General features: G+C 36.3%; 1 protein-coding gene and 1 long non-coding RNA gene across 2 annotated transcripts; both read left to right on the top strand.

Moving 5' to 3' along the window:
* The first annotated feature begins 927 nt into the window (after positions 1–927).
* Positions 928–1906, top strand: LOC128042930 (uncharacterized). Its single transcript, XR_008198531.1, has 2 exons — positions 928–1636; positions 1713–1906. It is a non-coding gene; the product is annotated as an uncharacterized LOC128042930 (long non-coding RNA).
* A 1908-nt stretch (positions 1907–3814) lies between these two features.
* LOC105791271 (uncharacterized) lies at positions 3815–5861 on the top strand. Its single transcript, XM_012619275.2, has 4 exons — positions 3815–3879; positions 3993–4643; positions 4729–4810; positions 4934–5861. Exons 2-4 carry the CDS (start codon positions 4588–4590, stop codon positions 5765–5767), a joined length of 972 nt encoding a protein of 323 aa, XP_012474729.1. The 5' UTR covers positions 3815–3879; positions 3993–4587; the 3' UTR covers positions 5768–5861.
* Positions 5862–14629: the final 8768 nt, after the last annotated feature.

Consider the following 14629-nt stretch of genomic DNA (forward strand, 5'->3'; position numbering starts at 1 on the left):
CTCTTGTTTTGTTAAAAGGTAAAAGAACCAACAGTCTTTATATTTTAGAAGGTTCTACAGTGACCAGTGAAATTAGACGTCTTTCGTCTATTACGGAGTCGAAGTCAACTCGTTTGGAGTGGAGGCAACTTGGTCATAGGAGGGAAAAAATGTATGACCGTTTCGTTGAAGAAAGGTTCTCTTTTGGATGCAAATTTTGAAAAGTTAGGGCACTGTGTTCGTGAAAATCAGACCTGTGTTAGCTTTGATTTGGCAGTGTACAAGTCGAAGGCTAGAAGTCTTCCAGTTTCTAAGCATAGATTCGACTTAGTTAATTCCCTGCATAGTTCAAAATAGGCACGTGGCAGGCTTTGACAACGATGGCGTTGTGGAAATATGAGTCAATGTGGAGATTTGTATTACTCCTATTTCAGTCATATTTGAGAAATAATCTTCCAGTTAAACTTTGTTTATTTGTTTCAATCAAACTCTGATTAATCTAGATTATTTTATTATTATTTGACCTATGAATTTGACCTATAAATAGACTCTTTTACAATCTTAGAAAATACACCCAATATTAGAACTCATAACACTTTTAGAGAATTTTATGTTTATGTTTTGAGGGTTCTTTGTTTTCGGGGTTTAGTTTTTATCCCCATCTTTTGTACATTTCGTTCTTTTGCCATTATAGTAAAATTATCTTTGCCCAGTATTTTTATTCTCTTTGGATGGATTTTTCCATATTAAATTTGTGTGCTCAATTTCTTTTACTATTTTTACTTATTCGTTGCTCAATTGAGTTGACCCCAACCTTTAAAATTATTTTTTCAGGTTATTTGGTTAAAAACTTCTCAGGGCAGATCACAACTTTTCATTGCAATTTGAAATATATTTTAGATAGAAATTAAAATTTGCCATTATGTTGTTAGGTTTTAAAAAAAAGGGGAAACTGAGTTATTTTATTTATAATAATAAAATAAAGAAAACAAAACAGCCGGGTATAGTTTAAACCCAATCAGAAAAACGGAAATAAACAAACAAAATAAAACAACCCAACGCAGAGCTGGCATCTATTCAATAGAGCATTCTAGAACTCTTTCATTTCCCAAAGCCACATTCACTTTCCCTTTACATGGACCATCAGCAGCGCCATGGAATCCAAAACAACAACCCTTTGTTCCTAGGTTTCAATCACGCTGTACACCTCCACTGTCCATACCCGAGGCACCCTGAAACTCGTCGAAACAGCGACCCATCACCACCTCAAGGAAACTCGCCTCTCCAAGTCGTCCCTCATCACATTCCCCACCCAGCCTTAATCCCGAGTCTCGTACACCCACCCTAGGTAACAGCAGTCTTCGGTAACCTCCCACACCCCCAAAATCCGTTATTGTTCCTTCCCCCCGCCTTCATACTCCTTCCAAAACCCTTTTTGAGGAACATAACCTCGACGCCCAGTGCGATGACGTCAGAGAAGGATCCCACCATTTCTTCCCCCTTCCTCCAACTGCCGGTCTCACCGATCATTCTCCACCGCGTCCCTCGCGAAGTCCGACACACATTCTCTCAGATAAGTAATCCCACCCCTCCTCAAATCCTCCCTTGCTATTATATGGACGACTTTATTGGCATCCTTGGGAACATGCCGGAATAAGTATCTTTTGGACCCCTTTGCTTTCAACTTTGCATCATATATATAGGCTCCTATAACCGACCCATCTTCATTGCAGGAATTCATCTTCTTTATCACTGACAGGGCGTCACCTTCCAGCAGTACCTCCTCAATCCTTAGATCTAACCTCAAGCTCACTGCCACCATTATGTTTTAGTTTTATTGATACTTGTCATTGTGCTTTTAAATTAAAGATAAACTGACCACCTTACTCCAATTTTATAATGAATATTGTCACTTCGAATTTTGAAACTGAACTTTGATTTTTAAAATTAAGTTTTACTATTGAATTATAATTTAAATTAAGTTAAGTTCAATTTAATAAAATTATTTTAAATATTTTATTTAAGTATTTAAAATAATTAATTAACATTGTTCATTTCTAAAAATAAAATAAAATAAAGTATTATCTTTTATGTTTTAAAAAAAATTCAAGTCCTCCTTTGGGTTTTTACCTAAATATTATAAAAAAATAAAAATTTACCAAAATATTACAACTTTTTTATTTACCAAAATATTACAACTTTTTTTATTTACCAAAATATTTAAACTTTTTATTATTTACCAAAATATATTTAAAAACCAAAAATAAAAATAAAATCTGCAAAAAATCGACAATGTCTTTGGTCACCCCAATAGTATTAGGCACCAAAGGTGCTAAAACCATTAATGGCACCAATGGTGCAATACCATTAAGCGGCACCAATGGGTTTTATGGGGGGGGTCGGTGGTGGGGCAGAAGAGAAAAAAGGAAAGAAAGAAAGGAGAGGGAAGAAAGAAAGAAAGGAGAGGAAAGAAAGAAAAGGAAAGGAGAAGAGAAAAAAGGAAAGAAAGAAGAAGAAAAGGAGAAGAGAAGAAAAAGAAAGAAAGAAGGAAAGAAAGGAAAGGAGAAGAGAAAAAAAAGAAGAAGAAGAGGGAAGAAAGGAAAAAAAGGGAAAAAAGGTAATTTTATTTATAAATTTAAAATTTTTGTAATATTTGTGTGTTTAAAATTTATGTAATGTATATTATAGTTATTTTATTATTTTATTTAGCATATATATTTTATGAAATATATTTAGAATGAAAAAAAAGTTAAAGTACATTGTATGTTGATTAGAGAATTTTTTATGAAATTTACTTATGAATTTGAAATTAAAATTTTAGGAAAATAGCATTAAAAGAAAATGACAAAGAAGTATATTTAAGAAAACATAAAATACGAAAAGAAAAACGAGAATTGTATATTTATCGAAAATAATAAAATGCGAAAAAAATACGAAAAATGTACATGTAATAAATGTAAAACATAATAAATTGAAATAATGTAAAATTATAAAATATAAAATAACGATTATTTTAAAATAATAATATACGGATAAAAAATACGAATAAATGGTCAAGTAAGATCAGTATTAGTAAATGTTTTAAAAAATTCAGAAATAATTTAAACAAATAATTGGGAAAAATGTAGTGAAATAATATAAAATAATAAAATACAAAAGAATATAGTTTTATCGAAAGTAATAAAAATCGGAAAAATAATAATACGACCAAAGGCGGGGAAATGGTTTATTTGAGTTATTTACCAAAATATTACAAAAAAATTACCAAAATATTATAAAATTTTATTTTATTTACCAAAAGAATAGAGGAAAAAATGGTTATGGAGGGAATAAAAAGGCGGTACCAATATGTGGGTAATTAATTTTAATCATTCTTTATTTATTAATAAATTTCAAACATTATGCACCTGAAATAATGTAAAATTATAAAAGACTAAGTTAATGATATTTTTAAAGTAATAAAATGCGGAGAAAAAATACGAACAAATGGCGAGTGTATTACTAACTTTTGTAAAATTCGAAACAATTAATACAAAATATTTCAAAGAAAATGTACTAAAATAATTTAAAAAATAAAATAGGAGAATAATATTTTATTCTTTAAAGTAATAAAATTGAGAAAATTATACGAGCAAAGGGCAAGGGTAAGGGTTAATTTTTACGCAAATTAATTTAAATAACACACTCGATTAATAAATTTCAAACATTATGCATTGAAAGAATGTAAAAATATAAAATTAGGAATTATGATATTTTTAAAAGAATAAAATGCGCAGAAAAAAATACGAAAAAATGGCCGAAGTTAGAATTTTTTACTAACTTTTTTTTCAACTTGCAGGCATCGCAATGGCTGGATTGATTGGAAACGCTGAACATATATCTGATGCGGCTAATAACTCGGTATGATTTATTATTTGTTAATCAGGAGTTCTATTTATTTAAAAAGGATATACACAGTATATAGAAATAAATTATGCAATCGTAATATTTTTTCTGTTATTCAACACTATCAGGAATCGTACCGAGTATTAAGGGGCCGCGTGAGTGTTTTAAAGATAGCTCCGGATGCACGATTTATGCCGTACCTAGAGCTAGCCGGATTTGGGTCAGTAGCATTGATCCGGTCGTCCGACTTGCGATTTGATTTATTATCCGCGCTAGTAGAGCGGTGGCGTCCGGAGACCCATACTTTCCATTTTCCGTGCGGGGAGTGCACGGTGACGTTAGAGGACGTTGCAGTGCAGCTTGGGCTCCCAGTTGGCGGGAGTCCCGTTACCGGACTATCTTCATTAACCGATCCGGCTGCAGTTTGCTATCAACTCCTAGGAGAGTCACCATATCACGGTGATAAGTGAAGGTGAGTTGATGTGCGCTGCTCGAGCGTACATCATGCATATGATAGGGGCACTACTCATGCCTGATGGAAACGGCGACAGTGTCCATTTGTCGTACTTGCCTCTGCTTGCTGATTTGTCCACGGGTAGGTCGTACAGTTGAGGTTCGGCTGTTCTAGCAACATTGTACAATGAGCTTTGTCGGGCGGGAGACCCGCAAGTTAAAGACATTGGCAGATGCCTGATACTGCTGCAGTTATGGGCCCTTTATCGGATGCCATTTTTGGCACGCGTTAGTCACCAACCCTATCTATATCCACTGCCACTCAGGTGATAAAATGAAAATTGTCATTATTTCTAGTCATAATATATTGAGTAATGTTACCAACCTTAAACCCTATACTATTTTTGGTAGGTGGACGACCCGTCCAGGAATCGGAAAGTCGAGTGATGTCCCGATATACCGCATGAGGATTGAACAGCATGCTCGGGAAGGGGTATGTTTCTATTCTAATATTCATGACATACATGGTATTTCCATATGTTACTCACATGTTTCTATTCTATATGTTACTCACATGTTATTGGTCTAACTCGTTACAATGTTATTACTCATGCAGTTTATATGGATGCCGTATCGGAGGCCGGAAATTACAAATGTTGTACCCCCGTCCGCACTCATTGATTCCCACACATGGTGCACAAACACACCAATTATAAATTTCAACATCATCGAGTGGTATCACGGTGATCGGGTGCTTCGGCAGTTCGGCTGCATCCAACCTATCCCGGATCCGCCATGCCAGTTGCGGGAAGATCACGGCTTGACAAAGAGAGGAAGGGTTCAATTGGACTGGGGAATATATCACCGGAAATACGTCGCACTGTGGTACGATCGAATGAGCCGAATTCCTCAGATGGTTATGGCTACCGACCTGCAGCCATCTCGAGAGTATACAAAATGGTACCATAGTCGCGGGAAGCCGTATTTACTTGGACTGCAATCGACGATAGTCCCCCCGTATGCTCAGCAAGTTAGGGGATCGGAAGCAGACAGCATGATGGATCCGATTCCGACGGCATTTTGTCCTGCAGAACAGGCAGAGCCCGAACAATCAGAACCAAATGAGGAATCACATGGCTATCATCCGGATTTTTTGGGCGGTGAACATTATCCGAGCTATGCAGAGGGCGAATATGCGTTTGATTTTGAACTGTTCAGCTCCCCCCGGCCGCAGTACGACATGCCCGGCCCGTCTGAGACGTATCCGTCGCACTATGGGACTCATGATGGTTCAAGTTCATCGGCGGTGAACGAGGGACAGGACATTCCCTCTATATTTTCCACGCCCCCACCTGCGGACGATGAGGATGTTGGTCGTCACCCAGGCCGTCAGCGTCGACCTCCGCGTAGGTATACCCCCCGGACAACACCATCGAACCATCAAATGTAGGGGTTTAATGCACTCATTTTATAACTCGTGTTATTTGTATTTTAGATATCTCGGATGTTTTGAATTTTATCTATAGATATCAATTATTCAATTTTTTCATTATATTAAAGCTGAATCGAATTATGAATGCCTCTATTTTTTCATTATAATCTTAATAATTCGACAACGCTCAGATGGTATATTATAACTTCATATGGAAATAATATGGATACAATTTAAGCGTAAGCATAAGCCGAATAAGAAAAATTATTATTATTAAAATTACCGATCCCGATTTCCCCCCGATCCCGACGACTGTCCGACATGAAAGTTTCGGTTAGGGCATTTATTCTGGCTATGACCACTTAACCTACATATTGCACAGCGCTTTCCGTCAGATTTCTCTGTAATGTCCATCTCATTACGGATTCTTTTTGACTGCGGACGACCCCTTGGATTCCTCCGTAGCCCTGCGTCTAGGAGAAGCTCGAAAGTGATCCGCGGCACCTCCCACGTAGATAGGTCCGGCAGGACGGGGAACTCATTCTCCCAGACACGCAATGTGCGCTCCAGCGTGTACACATCATCCACATATTGTTCAGCAGCAATGTTGACTTTAGCACACGCTGCCACGACATGCGCACAGGGGTAATGAAGTGTTTCGAACTTCCTGCACTCGCACCGTCTGTTCCCGAGATCAACTCCGTAGGACCTAGGTCGACGACCGATGTTCTCAGTAACTCGAAACGTTTCCAGTCGTCGTGAATATATTTCCACGTTCATTGACCTCGCCAATCGACGATTTACGACCATTGCATCCCTCACATGTTCAACAAACACATGTCCCGCTTGAATCTGGTCGACTTGCTGCTGACCCATTCTTGGCATCAAAGTGGCCAGCCTGTAGAAAGTAGCAGAAAATACCGATGCAATCGGAAGATGACGTGTTTTCAACAAGACTGCGTTGATCCCCTCGACTAAGTTTGTGGTCATGTGGCCGTAACGAAAGCCCTCGTCAGCACTTTGAGCCCACTGCCACGGCTCCATTGTGCGCAACCATTGTCGAAAAGATGTGTTTGTCTGCCCCTCCATGTCAGTCTCAAGTCGGGTCATTCTTTGCCGGAAAATATGTGGCTCTAACTCGTACGCTGCATATGTATTAACGAAAAATAAGTGCTGACGAGTGGATAAAATAAAACATTACAGCTTGTATTGAAAATATAAGGTTATCATTTACCCATTGCCACGACTTGTCTCTTCCAGTCTGCATTCTTATAATCTTTATGGAAGTTAGACGCAATGTGACGAATGCAGTAAACGGATCTCCACGGCACACCGGAACGCCTAATAGCTGCAATTAAACCCTTCCCTCTATCAGAGATGATGCAAATGTTATCGTTCCTAATAACATACCTGCGCAGATTTGTCAGGAAGAATTCCCAAGACTCCATGTTCTCTTTATCTACGATAGCAAATGCTATCGGGAGCACGTTCATATCGTCTTGAGCAAGCGCAATAAGCGATTCGTGTATACTTTCCATACAGCCAGGTCCCATCCACCTGCACAAGTGGCTTGCAGTGGGGAAATGCCCACACATGGATCGAACGTCCGAACATCGATGGAAAATCCTTTTGCCGACTCTAATCGCTCATCCGGCCGTAAGATGGACTGATGCGCAACTCAATCACGGTCCCGATGCGTACTCTCTGCATAGCGACTATCCAACCTTGAAGCTCGTTATCTGACGAATCGTAATCCCCATACGCTTGCTCCATCGCCATCTGTTTAGCTACCCATGCCTTCCGATATGAGACTCGATACTGGAATCGTGCTTGTATTTCCGCAATGAGTACCGAAACTCTAATGGTCGGCATATCCTTCACCATTGGCATGATACACGCACAAATAGTTTTCGAATCAAGTTTTCCATGATCTTCTGTCATACGTGTTGATGTGCATGTATGGGGACCAGCAAATTTTCGTATCTCCCACATCTGAGAACTTCTAATGAATGCAGCTCGTACCCGCCAATTGCAGCCTTTCGCTGCCTTCCAACACTCCCCAACATATATTGTCAGAGTAGACACGGAGACTTTATAATCCACCGATATCTTCATGCTGTACCGTTTAATGGCATATACGCAATCTTCTTTGCAACTGAATCTCTGGCCTATGAATAACTCATCATCATCAGATGTTACGGCCTGCCCGTGAGCATGATATATTTCAGGGTACTCCGGAAACTCAGATACGTACGCTGCGTCAGGATCTATGAGCGACATGTGTGGCCCAAGATTATTGTGTATCACAATACGCCGCATCTGCTCCCCGACTGAACAAGCGTTGACATCTTCAGCGTCAATATCATTAGGTACATCGTCCAAATCGGGATCAGCGTTACTATCGACCTCTTCATCCCAATGATCGCCACCACCTTCTTCTTCGCCGGCACATTCTTCTTCACCACCAACCATGTCAACGTCGGGTGTAAAATTCAAGTCGATACCGATCCCACCCATAGTTGATTCACTATCTACGTATGATATTGGAGCCACCATCCGCGGTTCTTCAGCCCCGTCTTCTTCATCAGATGCATTTTGCTCCATACCGACTAACTCAGCAAATAAGTGAATCGGTGCATTCTTCTCACTCCCATTCCCACAGTACAAATCGACCATTGTCTCCACGTCTTCGTCGTCTACAAGTTCCATTTCGACGAATTTGACCGGGTTTGTCGAAACTGGAAACTTGTAGAAAATTTTTGATATCCTTCTCCCACAACGTCTATGGATTTTTGCATTAATCCTTGCCTTCATTTCATCGAACGATACATTTCTATTAAATCTCATTGCTATTTGTTGCCGGCATTCAAATACACATCCAACACTTGTTGTCAATATGACTCCATCGAAATAAACGCATACAAGAAACTTAGCATCCATCTTCAATATTTAATCTGTCAAAAAAAACAAAATATCATAAAAAATCTCGAACGGTAACTGAATTACTTAAAAAAAATTTATACTCAAAATATTACACAAAATAATACACACTAAAATTATTAATTTTATACTACGAATAATATTAATAATTTTATACTCAAAATAATACACACTAAAATTAATAATTTTACTAACAAAAACTAACTATAATAATAATACTAATTTTTACTAACTTCTTTTTTACGTAAATAAAAATAATAAGTAACCATAATAATAATACTAGTTTTACGCTAACAATAATAATAATAATATTACTAAGTTACATCTTAATACATTAATAACATCTTCATACTAACAACAACAACAACAACAACAACAACAACAACAACAACAACAATAATAATAATAATAATAATAATAATAATAATAATAATAATAATAATAATAATACTAACTAATACTTTTATTTTGAGTTTTATTAATCTTAATATCTAAACTACAACAAAAATATTACAAAAAATATTACAAAATATACAAAATAATAACAATAATATAATCAATTATTTTTAAAAAATACCTCCTTTTTTTCTTCTTCTCCGCGCCAACTCTTCTTTTTTTTTTTGAATTTTCTCTCTTCTGCTTTCTTTTTTTTTGATTTTTCTCTCTTCAGCTGGGTAGAGGTGGTATAAATAATACCAGTGGTGCCGCCAATGGTATTGGCACAATTGGTGCCGCCAATGGTATTGGCACCATTGGTGCCGCCAATGGTTTTGGCACCTTTGGTGCCGCCAATACCATTGGGGTGACCAGTACATTGTCAGATTTTTTTTGCAGGTTTTGTTTTTTTTTTTTGGTTTTTTTTTGATATATTTTGGTAAATAATAAAAAAGTTTAAATATTTTGGTAAATAAAAAAAAAGTTATAATATTTTGATAAATAATAAAAAAGTTGTAATATTTTGGTAAATTTTTATTTTTTTTATAATATTTAGGTAAAAACCCTCTCCTTCCGCTAGATAAAATTTCAAAATTAATTTATAATTTTATAAATTAACTTAATTTTCACCATTAAAATAAAATATTTAAACTAACATTTTTTCCATTAAATTTTGTTTTCAAATAATTAAAATGAAGATCTAAAAATAAAAAATAGTGGAAAAATAATTAAAATTCAAAGTTTAATGGATAATTTAAATGGCATTAAAGTTGAGTGGTAATTTTATTTATATTCTTAAAGTATGAATCAAAATAAAATAAAATATCCACTAATGGCATAGGATATGATAAGTTTTAGAGTGACATTATTTGTATATGTATGAAAATGTTATTTTTTATTAAAATCATTAAATAATTTTATGACGCATTAAATCTTTTATTTGAATTATTTATTTTGTATATGATTTTAGAAATCAATTAAGAATTATGAGTAATGAAAATGATACCGAAACTGTAGGTGAGAAAATGAGGTTGAATGATGTAAGCAATATGATTTAGTAAATTAACACTAATAGAAATAAAAACAACATAATATGATGAAATTTCTCTATTTTAAGATACGTTAAGAATGAAGAAGATCTGCCAAAATAAGTTAGATAAGAAATAACAGAGCTTATATGTAATAAAGAGGGGAGTGAGTAGTTTTTCGATCTTATCTTATGTGTTGTTCTGTTAAACATGTTTACGTAATCTGCAATTTATTCATAACATGAATATTCGTAGAGGTTTAAATAAACGGTATGATGGTGAAAGGAATTAGTATCGAATCAACTTGTTATTTGTTTTGTACAGGGACCCAAAGGTTTGTGATCGGTGATTATTGATCAACGAAAGTGAAAGAGGGGTGGTGGTTTACCCATTCTAGGTAGAGGGACTCGGGATATCCGTTGGCAGTGTGAAATGTAAGTTGTGTGATCCGTTCGTTAGCAACATAAAATGCAAAACGTAAAAATCATCCTTTGGCGTTACAAAATGCGAGAAATGCATATTATCTGTTTGGTGATATGAAATGTTATAAATGTATACTATCGTTGGGCGATATAAAATGTAAGAAAGTCGTATTATCTGCTTGACAATATAAAATGTAACAAGTGCGTATTATCCATTTGGTGATGTAAAATGTAAGAAATGCATAATGTCTGTTAAGATGTGAGCGGGAGGATTATTCATTTTTATAAATAATGGTAGCGGATGTAGCATTTGGCCTGAGTTTCTTTTACGAGTAATATTGACGAAGTGCTTATGAGAGGTGGTATCATAATGCTGATCCAAAAATAACTGTTAACGAGTGTAACAACCCGGCTAAGATGCTAATGAGTATGGCGACCGGATCAAGATGTTGGTGCATATGGCGACTTGGCCAGGTTGCTGACGAGTATGACGACTTGACTAAGTTGTCGATGGGTATGTCTACCCAACAAGTAAACATAAGGATGACAAGTGTGGTGACTAGATAAGTAATCAAGTGACCGTGCTCCTAGACGCATAGGGGAGACTTACGGACAGTTATAAAATGACCTTACTCCCAGACACATGGGGGAGGCTTATGAAAAAAATAGTAGTGCTGCTTTTGCTCAAGGCGGAAGATTTACGAGAAAAATCATAGGTCGATCCCATTACCATTGGCTCTCACACCTCAAAATTACATGGAGAGTGAGGTTCTCTCGTGTCGAATCACAACCAATTGGCTAAGTTTACTCGGCTTGGATTTATGTGATGAAAGTGGAGTTACAGATGCAGCATGTAGAATTTATAGATATGACATAAACATAAATAGTGGATGTAACTATTCGCGGGAGTCTCTTAGGGGTTCCCCTTGTCCTTCAAAAAACACTATGAATATACATACATGCCACGGGGTATAACCACTTGCAGGAACCCCTCATGGGCTCCCTTTGCCTAACAGTATATATTATACGGATATACAAACATGCAAAGGAGTATAACCACCCACAGGAATCCTTCGCGAGCTCTCTTTGTCTCACAATATTCATTATACGGATATACAAACATATAAAGGGGTATAACTACTCGTGGGAGCCCCTCTCGGGTTCCTTTTCTCAAATATATAAATATATAGACATGCATGTACAAGCAAACATAGATAAGCATACTGGGTGTTAACCGTAAGGTGTAACTGCTCGAGAATGTGGGAACTGAGATGTGGGGTGGTAACCGTCATGGGGAATAAAACAAGAATTGAGATTAGTGGTAGTTATAATAACAGTATTTCTAGACCAAATATCTGTAGGGGATAAGTCAGCAAAACAATAAAAAAAATTACATCCTCCAAGCTGCCAAAATTTGAAAGAATAAGGCAACAAGATGGATGATTAAGTAACAATTTAAAAGTTGATACAGGGTCCAAATCGAAAAGCAAGGTCAGCAGCAATTTAAAGGGAAATTTGAGAATACTTGGTGGTAGCATATGATCGAAGCATCCGCAGCGGCGGGTGGTAATTGTCCATGGGGCATAACCGCCCATGAGGCTTGCTATAAACCAGAACCCAGCTAGCTAGGCTCAATAAAACTGAAGTAGAACGGTAAGGATAGCACATACAAGCACGGGCAGTTCTTGTCAAAGCTAAAAAAGAAAAGGCTACTGAGAATTTCTTACAAACAACTAAATATAGCAAACATCAAACACAAGCATGATTCTTTTTAACAAGTAAAACAAGCAACAAGGCATACTAAGTGGATATCATGCAAGATTGGAACCTCATCAAGAACAAAGTTTTAGTAGAAGTAACAAAAAAAAAGAAAAGAAAAACACAAAACAAAACGAACATATCAAAACTTTGTATAAACATTTCAAAATCCTTGAATACATGAACATAATCATCGCCTCAATTTTAGGTAGAAACCATAAAATAAATGCCATATAGCAGTGTAAACGATAATCTAGAATGCACTGCATGTATAAACATATCAAAATCCTTGAATACATGTAAGTATTTCAGTACAAGGTGACAATTTTCTGCAGGTGTTATTCAATATTACAAATAAATACATTGTACTTTGGCTCATATTGAAGTCTAAAAAACAGCAGAAACCAGCCGCCTATCTGAAGGTTGTGAAAACGATCTAGTTTCTAGTCTCAAAAAGGAGAAAAAAACGAATCACCATCAGATAACACTTATAAAAATCTATAAATTCATGAAATAGATCCTCCTTTGCAAACATTTCATATATATATAATGTATATATCTCATATGGGCATAGGCGAGAGGTTAGTAAAATACATATAATATGTATTTCATATGAGGACAGACGGGAGGTTAGTGACTCTCTATATTTCATCACCATTTTTTTTAAGGAAAGGTAATGTGAATATTAAATTTACATTAAGTGGAGCAACAAGTTTGAGTTAAAATCGAAACCTAATAGGAACAAGCATTGACGATAAATGTTGCGAAACTAAAGTAGACCACTTGATCATAAAATTTCAAAATCAAATCACATGTAGTTAGGCGCGAATAATTTAAATATATAAAACACTAACCAAAATTGAAGTGTACAGAGTACGCTTCATCACCACAATTCTCAGGGACATTCATTTGACTTGAATTTACAACCATATAAATAAGAACATTTGAAAGTATGAAAAAGTGTATCACTGAGATAAACATAATTATCGCAAATCGTATGAACTGCAAGTGTTATTACTATGCATCAAACGCCATTCCAATTGTCAATAATCCAAAAAACTTCTAGCTTTATAAGAAAACAAGGCATGGGCCTTGACATGTATGCATTTTCAATAAAGGAATGGAGGTCAAAGAAATAAGAACAGTGCAGTCCTCGATGAAGCTGGTGATTCTAGATGGATTTTCTGACAACTTAGTGATTGTAATATCTAAAATCTTATGATATGGCCAAAATAAAACTAAGATTAAAGCACAGGCTACCAACAAGGAACATGGAGGATCTTCAAATAAATATGGCAGCGGTTGCGATGGACCGAATTTGTTGGAGCTTAATAAGGCCCTGACACCATCACTACACCAAAAAAGGCTTTTAGCGGCGTTTTTAGCGGCGGTTGGATAACAAACGCCGCTAAAGATAGATCATTAGCGGCGCTTCATGGAAAACGCCGCTGAAAATAAACATTAGCGGCGTTTCCAGAAAAGCGCGTCAAAATACCTAAGCCCAACGATGCCGTTTTCGGAGCTTTCAGGGATTTAGTGGCGTTTCTAAGAAAGTGCAGCTAATGCTCAGTGATTTAGCGGCGTTTTTGGGAAAGCGCCACAAAAATACCTAAGGCCAACGACGCCGTTTTCTGAGCTGTCGGGGATTTAGTGGCGTTTCTAGGTAAGCGCCGCTAATGCTCAGGGATTTAGCGGCGTTTTTAGGAAAGCGCCGCAAAAATACCTAAGACCAACGACGCCGTTTTCTGAGCTGTCGGGGATTTAGTGGCGTTTCTATGTAAGCGCCGCTAATGCTTAGGGCTTTAGCGGCGTTTTTGGAAAAGCGCCGCAAAAATACCTAAGACCAACGACGCCGTTTTCTGAGCTGTTGGGGATTTAGCGGCGTTTTTAGGAAAGCGCCGCTAATGCTCAAGGATTTAAAATAATTTAAAATATTTGTTAAAAATGGAAAAATTAAAATACTATTATTTAAAAGGATATATTACTGATTTTTTAAGTTTATATATTAAATAATTTCTTATATAATCGTAAAGGAGATGATATTAATTTTAAATATTGAATTAATTATAGTATATGGTTTAGAGTTTAAGGAGTAGGCCGGGGTATGAATTTAGGGTTTGGGATTTAATGTTTAGGGGTTAGGGGAATTTAGGGGTTAAGGGTTATGCTTTAGGGGTTAGGGGATTTAGGGGGTTATGGATTTAGGGTTTAGGGTTTCAACGGTTATGTTAGAGTTTAAGTTTAGATTAATTAGTTTTATTAATTTTTATATTAAATATGTTCTTATATATTTCTAA

The sequence above is a fragment of the Gossypium raimondii genome, chromosome 8, assembly GCF_025698545.1.
Source record: "Gossypium raimondii isolate GPD5lz chromosome 8, ASM2569854v1, whole genome shotgun sequence".
Classification (NCBI taxonomy): Eukaryota; Viridiplantae; Streptophyta; class Magnoliopsida; order Malvales; family Malvaceae; genus Gossypium; species Gossypium raimondii.

Coding starts and splice junctions, on each gene's coding strand:
- LOC105791271 (XM_012619275.2), top strand. CDS start 4,588: ATGCCATTTTTGGCACGCGTTAGTCACCAACCCTATCTATATCCACTG. Junction 4,644..4,728: donor CTATATCCACTGCCACTCAG/GTGATAAAATGA, acceptor TATTTTTGGTAG/GTGGACGACCCGTCCAGGAA. Junction 4,811..4,933: donor AACAGCATGCTCGGGAAGGG/GTATGTTTCTAT, acceptor TTACTCATGCAG/TTTATATGGATGCCGTATCG.